The 9927-nt window shown below is 33.4% G+C and overlaps 2 protein-coding genes across 3 annotated transcripts; one reads left to right on the top strand and one right to left on the bottom strand.

Moving 5' to 3' along the window:
• Positions 1–3823: 3823 nt before the first annotated feature.
• LOC108225471 (uncharacterized) lies at positions 3824–4831 on the top strand. The gene has a single exon (XM_017400340.2). The coding sequence runs from the start codon at positions 3879–3881 to the stop codon at positions 4635–4637; it is 759 nt and encodes a 252-aa protein (XP_017255829.1). The 5' UTR covers positions 3824–3878; the 3' UTR covers positions 4638–4831.
• A 400-nt stretch (positions 4832–5231) lies between these two features.
• On the bottom strand, positions 5232–9799 carry LOC108224692 (uncharacterized). Of its 2 annotated transcripts, none has more exons than XM_064079703.1 (13): positions 9393–9799; positions 8751–8815; positions 8277–8349; positions 8054–8072; positions 7745–7864; positions 7318–7387; positions 6918–6961; positions 6782–6823; positions 6408–6467; positions 6170–6237; positions 5792–5849; positions 5603–5701; positions 5232–5485 (listed from the first exon to the last, which is right to left on the bottom strand). In XM_064079703.1, exons 1-12 carry the CDS (start codon positions 9677–9679, stop codon positions 5612–5614), a joined length of 996 nt encoding a protein of 331 aa, XP_063935773.1. In that variant the 5' UTR covers positions 9680–9799; the 3' UTR covers positions 5232–5485; positions 5603–5611. The 2 variants fall into 2 exon arrangements, with proteins under 2 accessions (XP_063935773.1, XP_017254872.2); XM_017399383.2 differs by having other exon boundaries at positions 5232–5490; positions 9393–9798.
• Between the last annotated feature and the right edge of the window lie 128 nt (positions 9800–9927).

Below are 9927 nucleotides of genomic sequence, written 5' to 3'. Positions count from 1 at the left end.
ACATCACATTTTTATTAAAAAAATAATTTAGAAATATATTATGGAGCTATATTTTAAAAGAGCCTTAAAAAGTGTTCCAAAAAATAACGTATAAATTCAATGGGACGAAGGGAGTAACATCTATGTAAAAGTTACTTCCATTTATTATTGTTTAAAAAAAAAAAATCGTCTGCCACAGATAAAATGAAGTGATACTCACTTGGAAAAAAACATGAGGTGATACTCAATGGTTGTAATATAAAAAAAGTCCATATTTCTACTAATAATAAATCTCTCGTCAACAAATAATTATCTCAATGCAATAATCTCTGTATCATAAGCTTCTAGAACAATAAAACGGGTCATACACCCCTGCCATTGAAATGTACACTCACATGTACTTGCAAACGTAAACAGGGAGGGAATCATGCTTTACAAACTTGGTTTGTGTTTGTATGCATTTTCAAAGGGTAAGTAAACGTATTCAGCTGGCCCATAGATTTATTGAGGATCCTTGTCTGTGTGCTCCCGGACCATTTTCATACATTTCATCAAACATGAGCGTGGACTTAATACTTAAATTGTTGACCCATTTTAGTGCTGCATAAATTTTTAGAAATTATCTGCAATTTAAATTTTCAATATATAATTCTAGTTTTGCTTGTAAATGTTTACATAATTAATGTTTTATAGTTTAAAATTATTAATTGTTCAGCGCTTCAAATATATAATTTTATTTAAATCGAAAGTGATTTTATTTTGTTCTTGTATTTGTGTTTTTTTTTTTTAAACTCCTTATCACCTTTATTCCCCGGTTAAAAGAATAGCAGATATGCTTTAAATTTGATATTTGGTCAACATTTATGGCCAAGACAACAATAAAGTTAATTTCTACAGAGTCGTAGAGTTTTGTTTTCAAGCTGAAATCAAGATCATCTGATTACTCTATAAACCTAATCTCCTTGGGTCAAGATTAGACATAAAGCTCTCATGATATAAAGCTCTTAATTGACTACCTACCGGCTAATTAATATATATGGTGTGTAACCTTGAAATGCTACTTTTCCTTGTGTTTATCGGCATGGTGGACTAGGAATAGAACCACCTTGAAAATTATTCACACAATAACGCCAGATCGGTACAGGTATCTTTTCTAATTAATAGAAATTTAGTTTAAGATCTTAAGATATTGATAATAAAAGATAAAATAATTGTTTATATCAAACTCATCGAGATAAAGTACACATAAATTACCTCGATGAGTAATTTTTTTTATACTTTATCTCGATGAGTAAAGTACTTGTACCTTTTATACTCCCTCCGTCCGTGTACACACATTTTGAGGGCTCTTATAGTATAGTTTCATATTTTTTCAATTTTTTATTCAGAATTTCTTTTTAAGAAAATTTATATTTAAAATGAACGTGGGAAAATGTGCCAAAAAGTAACCTAAAAAAATAGGGGTAAGAGGGAATAACACTTTAAATATATGACATGATATTCCTGAAATTCATAATAGAAACTCGTACGGATAGGATTATCACATGAAAATAAAAACATATATATTTTTTTTAAATTTTAATAATTTGAATCAATCTAATTCTTTGATAAAATAACTGTAAGCAATCTCTGTCATCGATATTATATGTAAAAAAGTTACAATTATTTTAAAATCGACAACCTTTGATTTATATATACATAAAAAGCATGATGTGTTTGTATAATGTATACCAATTAGGGGTGAACATGTAGAAAAAAACGCCTCAACCCAATTTGGATTTAAATGAAATATGGAATTCGAATTATTTGTTATTAATGAAATAACAAATAAGAAACACCTTTTTAACATTAATATTCAAAATAATTATAAGCAAATATTCTCTTTGTTTTTTAATACATGAGATTTGTTTTTTTAACACGCACTTTTAAGTGGTTTGACGCGGTAGTTAAAAATATTATTTTTGAAATTTTCTTTTTTTTTCTGAATAAAAATATGTAATTAAATTTTGAATAAGAATATGTAAAGAAATTACGCGTCCAAGTCAAATGTGTCATATAAAAAACAGAGGACATATAATTTTAGAGAAAATTAAAATTTATTTTCCGTAATTTTTTTTTTTGCCAGAATTTTTCGTAATTAAGTATTTGTCAAGAGGGCACTCCGATTTTTTTAAGTACTCATCGACTATCATCCGTTTGCTCGCGAAGTCTGTCGATATTTTATACATCGGGTTTCGTAAAGACTGATCACTGATGGAAAAGACAGCGGGATTTTGGAATGTTCCAAATGAACGTAGTGGATGACGATGTGTAGATGTGTAATCCTTGTCTCTCAGTTTCTCCGTTGTTCTCAGCTTGCGTGGATCACCTTTGACCAAAACTGTTTCTTTCAAAATTTATGGAACACCCAAGTTTTAGTCATGTGACGGACATAAATAAGTTAAACAAATCAACTTGGCACACATTTTATGCTCTATCAGTAATATACGAGTAGAATTTTATCAAAAGAATAGTACTGAAATTATATTTTAATCGACTAATAATTCATTCGGCTGAAACATGCAATTTTGCAAAAACAGAAAAAAAAAATATTTTTAGAAAATATGAGCCAATTTTGCATATATCAGCTGAGAGTTGCATCAATTGCTTAGGAATTCAATTTCAAATTCAAGAAGAAATTATTCGAGCCCTACAATGTTTTGGTAAATTCACTGAGTTCCATTATTGAATTAGTTATGAGAGTTCTATACTTATGTTATTTGAAAACTTAATATCTTTCTTGATTTTAGTTGTAATTTTGTGCTAGAATCATAAAATAATATACGGTCGGTGGAAGTTTTCTTGAATATTTTATTTCCAGATTCAAGTCAATAAACATATACTTTCCGTATTACAAAATAGTAGTCGCTTTGATTTTTTTTCCCCACGTAATTTGTTATGTGAAAAAATATATTTTCATATATTATTTTTCAAATTTTCTGTTCTAAAATATTGTAGATGTTAAATTTTAATTTAGAAAAAAAAATTGAAAATGATATATAAAAATGTATTTTCCTCACACCTCAAAATATGTACAGCGAGTCAAAAATATTATTTCGAAGAGAAGAGACACATCTTAGCTTATTTTAATTTTATTGTTGTCTGACGCTATTTTTAATTTTAATTGGATACGAGGGGTACATCTTAGCTTATAATTTTGTGGTTGTGTGACGATATTTTCAATTTTGATAGGATACGTACCGTTTATACATGTTTTTGTTGTATACATTTAATTTGAGTAGAAAAAATTTCTGCACATCGAGGAGAGTAAATATTAAAAAATGTAGATATCTCTCGATATTAATATCACAACATTTTTAGTATTGTGATCATGTACGTATAGGGATATTCTTACTCTGAAAACACCCTGAAAATTATGAAAATTATCATAGAATAAATATCAAATTATATTCTCTCCATTTTTTTAAGATCCTTAACATTTGAAAGCGAACGTCCGACACATATTTTAAGTCTTTTTATATTGTACAATTTGATAAATTATTTTATCTTTATTCTTTCAAATAAAATTTAATATCCGATTTTTCTTAAAAAATAAAAAGTTAAAAATAAATTATAAAATAATATTTTATATATTTTAAGATACGTGCCAAGAAATGTAAAACAATATTAATAAAGAGGGGGACTTAGAAAATACTACCATACGGAACAAAAGAAAATAATATATGAAAATACAAAAGCAACCATAACAAAATCCGCCCGCCCACAATATTCCCCGTCCATTTAGCAGAAAATAAAAATCATTGACGTGTCATTCCGTATATAAATACGTTTCATGCAACTCTAACTTTCCTCATCTCAAAAACAAATAAAATCTCTCAAACATTGTTTCTCTCTCTAGCATGCCATCAATTGATATAGAAGCTGCCTTCGCCTCAGTCCGCAGTACCAGTGGTCGCAAAGTCGCTTGCGAGCCACTCGGCGGCGACGATCCCACCGTCGTCGCCGCCGATGCGCCGCCGGAGTCGTTTTGGTTGTCTAAAGACGCCGAGTTCGACTGGTTCGATCGTAACGCGTTTCTCGAGCGCAAGGAATCAACTAAAGGAAGCGTCGTGAATTCTAGTCACTCGAACTCGAATTCGCAGCGATTTTCGCATAATTTGAAGTCCAAGTCGAAGGCCGCGGCGATTATTGGATTGCCGAAGACGCAGAAGAATACTTTTTGCGAGCGGCGGAGGTGTAAGCCGCTGAATGTTCGCTTGTTTCCGCCGAAAAGACCGGAGTCGGTGGGGAAGTCGACGGCGCATATGAACGAGCCGTCGTCGCCGAAGGTCTCGTGTATAGGACGAGTCCGGTCGAAGAGGATTCGCCGTCGTAAGCCGGAGAAGAAAGATGGAAAACCGGCTGTGAGGACTGAACCGGAGCGTGTAGGTTTTTGCGGCGGTTTATTTTCGTTGTTTCGGTCTGATCGACGTGGAGCGGTTGCGAAAAGTGAAGATTCATCGGTGAAATCGTCTTCACATAGAAAGAAGAATAGGAGTAAAAGGTGTGAGAATGTTTCTGTAAGTAATGAACCGGTGATCGAACCGGCCGGTTTAGGTGGAATGAAGCGGTTCGTGTCCGGTCGGCGTATGGAGTCTTGGGGTGAAATAGAATCATAGAATGAACGGGTTAGGTAGTTAGGCGTGTTTTTGGTGAGCTGAGCTGGCGTCCTCGCCGGTTTTATAGATTTTTATTTTAAATTATATATTGGTTGAAGTTGTAAATAATTTGTCTTTGTTTTCTTTATTTGAGTGGAGCTGGGAATCTGTTTCTTAGCTTTGTTTGAAATATAATATTTGGCATCATGTGAAAACTCATCCTACTAGTTTTAAGTTTGATATTGTTCTGGTGTACCAAGAAGTATTTAATTTAATAAAACTTTGTCTGATGAGAAGGACTTTGCATCCAAATACTCCTGCTTTTATGCGGGGAGCATAAATTTATAAACACGAAACAAAACCAGGTTTTAAGGGGTGGGTCGGCGGTCAAAAACGTTAAAGTAGGAGTTGAGATATTCTTTTCTTTGCTTCAGGGTTTACTACCCCTTTCTTGATGAGAAAATGTTCGCGAGGAGTAATGTGTAATTTAAGATGAGTAGAAATCCATATAAAGGAACTTGAGACCATTAAAAAAGTGGAGTATATATCTGCTAGGCTTGCTTTCAATACTGCTTCTCAAGTTTAAATACATTGTCATATACTCATATTGAAATATACATGATCAACTATAAACTATAAATTACCTTCGCAAACAATTGTCACCTCTTATAACTAGTGGATGACAGATTTTCTTACATTTTAGGTTTTGTGAAATTAATGTTCTTTCTACTATACAACAAATATTTGCCAATTGCAGGACATTTTATCCCATAAGTTTCAATCAGAATAAGGATTACAATTTTTTGGGTATAAAAGCACGGTATATAGATAAAATTCTCGAGCCTTTGCAGAACAAGGCTTCTGATTTCCTTCTCTGACAAAAGCACAAAAAATACAGAAGCATCAGACCGAAACATTGATATGTAAAGCACTGTGATGACAGGATAGTTCTATCAGTCTGTGACAAGAAAGATGAAGACAAGTACCATAGCTTCTCAAAGTGCATAAGTCGCTTTAATATACTCGACAATTTCTGCACTTTCAAACATCTGGATACCGGTATTTGGATCTTCCAGATAGGGTACCTGCAAATTGTAGTCAGTAGTCATTATTTTGAGACGGAATGTATTGGTAATCTTATAACCACCGCTGTACATGAAAGAAAAGAGAATAACCTGGAAGTGTCCAGCTTTCTCATAGATTAACTGTCGCTTTGGGCTGCCACGAGCACAACTGCAACAAATAACTTAAGCTCTTAAGAAGGAATGAACTGACTTTGCATGGAAATATAAAGAGCCAAACAAGAAGCGGAAACTTAGTAAAAAGCAGCTGTAAGTTGAGAATATCAACCACTCATTATTAAAGCTAGATCGCCTCATCTTAAACTATTGTTCTTACTACCACCACAACCATCCTCGGTCTACATATCAATACCCAACTACCCATAGTTCCTGTCTGAAGACTATAGTTTTTCCAAGACATTAATGAATATTCTACACTTCATTAAGTGCTTGAAATGTCTCAAATTTAGAGTAAAGAAGTTCTAATATTACCTATGAAGAATGTGCGGTAGCTCTAGCTCTACGAGGACCTCACGCACAACTTTGCAAAATGGGGATGGCTGAAGGACAAGCAAAATCGATCTGTTAGAAAATGTATGCCTAAGGAAGTAGGAAAAAACTCCAGGAACAGTCATATAATTTCATCTTTCCAATGTCTGAATCTAAAAGACTAAAACTGGCATGTGTATGAACAGAAATTTCTAGATTAGCAGACAATCCACAATATTACCTCATACGCCCATAGTTCTAGAGGTTTTGGTGGTAGTCTTGATGGGGTGTATGAACTTCCCTGCAGAAAGTTACAAAAATTTGTTCAATGGCTAGAAAACAGAGAGGGCTGATGCCAACACATATATATTCTGCAAGTGAATTCATAAAGGATCATTAGATTTATAATGTTAGTTATCTTCTACTAGCAGTGCCGATTTGTACTACTGGCAGTAGATAACCTTTTGGGAAAGGCCTTTTCAGATGCCAAAAGGAGCATACCAGAGTTCAAGATTACAAAGGGAATAAAAAAGGAGGGAAAAATATTATTATATACAAATATAAAACAATTTGAGGTAGCTCATATAAATATTTTTCGGAAACCATAATATATACCTTTCCCATTCGACCGATCATAGCAAAGCCTGCTGTCAAAGTCTGCAAGAGATATAGTTATAAAAAGTATAAATATATTTTGCCTTTATTATGCAGCACTTTGGGGGAAAAATTAGTCAAAGAGGAAATAGCTAACCGTTACAAGACCAAGTGACAACAACAAAGGGACATTTCCATCACCTGTTAAAAGAAAGAATTGAATATGCTTAAAAAGTGAAAATTATTGTTCAATGCTGCGCAATGTGAGAACAAAACAGGATTACAGGAAACAGGAATGAAGAAACTATTCAAAAACAATTTAAATAAATAAATACTGTAGGGAATTAGAAAAAAAAAATCGAATTGCCTGTCCACTAATATAGTTAGTATCTGGAAACAAAGAAATAAAGCTTAAAAAGCACGCGTTTAAGACTGCATAGCCTTAGCGTAAAGCAATAAGCAGTACTCTTTGATTAGGTTTTTTGAGCATTACTACAATCGTATATTGTATCAACAAATTAATTCCAAATATACTGATATCACTATAACCAACACACCATATTTTTCAGCCAGATACTTCATTATGTCATCTGACTCGTACATTGCAACTCCTGTGTTTGGATCAACCTGCAGAGAGGAAAGGGTAGAAGCTTAACATCCATTTCAAAAAGCACCACCTCTGAAGTCTTCTAATTTTTTCTTTTCGGAAAAAAATGCCGGACAATACCAATCTAGATGCTGTTTTTTAATGTTAATACTTAATATAAGTTTACTAGTCAATGTCAACAATTGCATGTCTAGTAAATTTTTATGAACCCATTTGATGCATGACTACAGTAATTATGTATGTTGAATTGGTATTCCTGCCACATTCTATTGATAAATATTCTTTGTAAAAATTTACTCCATATCTATGTAGTCAACCCTTTCCTGCACAGACTATTTGTGACAAACAAGGATAACAAAAAACAGATATAATCTAACCATGTAGGGAAATTGCCTCTTTCCACCCATCTGTATAGCCTTTGGGCGGAAATTTGGTCCATTTTGTGGGCAAGGATAATATAAAACATCAAGATCCAATACTGCAACCATCTCCCTCACCTGCAAATTTATCGACCGGAAGTTAAGGCATGAGAAATAAGTTCAATACCATTAACATATTGTGCTATGAAAGGGGTTCGAATCTTGGACATCATGTACAATGCTCACGAATCAGACAAACATGGTGGCATTCATGTTAAAAGCGAACACTTGGTTTAAACAAAATTTGCTGAGCAATTGGAAGTTTACCTTTCGACAAAATGGACAGCTGATGATTCCACGCATTCAATGGTAATTCACAGTGGGAAAGCAACAGAGATTTAGTCTTAACTCATTATAATCATGCAGAAGGTTATAACCAAAAAAAATTATTCTAGTTTAAGGGTACAAGTGAAATTCTAAGATATATACATAATATTGCTAGCTATCCTATTCAGAGAATAACAAATGACAAATGGAAAATTTTAGTTACCCTTCAAATTCATATAACTCAATAGGTAACTCAGGTCGAGGACCTGGCTTTGATGTCTCCTTGATTTTATAACCTGTTGAAGCACAAATTGACCGATAAATCAACCAAAATATTAAATTAACATCTGCTAAAGAAACGGGGACAAGCTTCATCAGTAAGAGTAAAGAAAAACTCTTACAACATCGTGTCTTGAAAATCAGCAAGTTAACATATATACCTTACACATCTACTTCTAATTCTAGTTAGAACTTAACAAATTTAATATCACAGTTGAGTATGATGTTGTCAACCAGTGTCAACAACGCCAAAATTGACCAATTATGCTCAAAAGATGTGGCTCTGTATTTTCAATAATATATACATAAACATATCAATGTTTCAGAGAAGGGCCAATTGACAATTGTATTCTGCACGAATCATGCTTCAAAACTCAAATTGGGTAATGTAATACGGAAGTAGGATCAACAAGATTACCAGCAACTCCGAGTGCATACTGATCAGATGGAACCTCGTCTTTAGAAACAACTGAAGCTGAATACCTGTCACGTTACAGCAAGCTACAACAATTACGGAAAAGAACACGCAGAAACTGAAAAAAGAAACTAAGTGCAAGTCCAATAGGTTACCTATATGATGTCCTAAAATCACATTTAGGTAATGTGTCAAAAAAATGCACTCCAACACTATGCTAGTGGTTACCTAAATCACTAGCACAACCTCAAATCTCTTAGCCATTACCTATTTATAAGCAACCTCTGGCCATTACCTATTTAATATTTATGAATAAAATAATAATCTCTCTCCTTCTTTCTTTGTCTTGTCCCTCGTCTTCCCATTCTCTCTCTCAAATTTATTATTAAAATAATTTTAGGAGAACAAATATAGGGATTGCTATCGGAGTTGACACTAAAAGTAGATTACTTAAATCACTAAGACTTGCTATTCATTATTTTATATTATTAATAAGTAATGAGACAGGTAACCTACTGGACTTGTTCTAAATGAATTTCAAAAAATATAGCAACAAATAATTTGATCAAACACACTATCCCATAAGTTAACTAAACAATTTCGCAAATAAATAAAAGCATATGTGTAAAGTAAAAAGATACCTACCCAGAAACAAAAGCACCGGTGCCAAGGCGAAAAAACAAAGCGAGAGAAGCTCCCAGAATATCGAAAATCTTATCAGGTCTAATTGAGAAGGCCTTTGGTTCCGGAGGTTTGAAATTGGGTGGGGGAGAGAACGTCGTCGTCTTGGGCGGCTCGTCTTTGGAGGTGACTGGTGTTTGTGTTGACGACGACCTTATGCTAAATGAATTTCTACTAATAGAGGTATTAGTTTTAGCTTTGAAAATTGGGCGGTATATGAGTGAGGGAGTAAAGTTAAGAGCTCCGGCCATGATTTTGTGATGACGGGTAGTTAGTGTTACGAGTGGATGGATTGGCAGGGTAACAAGCAGACAGCACGGTCTTAAAAACAGGTGGTTTCTATGAGAGCACTGTAGTGTGGTTCTGTTTTATAGCCGGTGTCTTAAAATGCTAAAACTGATGAAATTAATAGCTAGAGCAATTTTTATTTTTTTTAAAAAAATTAATAGGGAAGCAACTTGTAATACTTAATTGAATAATTGGAAATTAATTAATTGAG

Source organism: Daucus carota, chromosome 6, assembly GCF_001625215.2.
Source record: "Daucus carota subsp. sativus chromosome 6, DH1 v3.0, whole genome shotgun sequence".
NCBI lineage: Eukaryota > Viridiplantae > Streptophyta > Magnoliopsida > Apiales > Apiaceae > Daucus > Daucus carota.
Note: the sequence above shows the minus strand (reverse complement) of the source record. Positions and strands in the feature narration are given on the sequence as shown.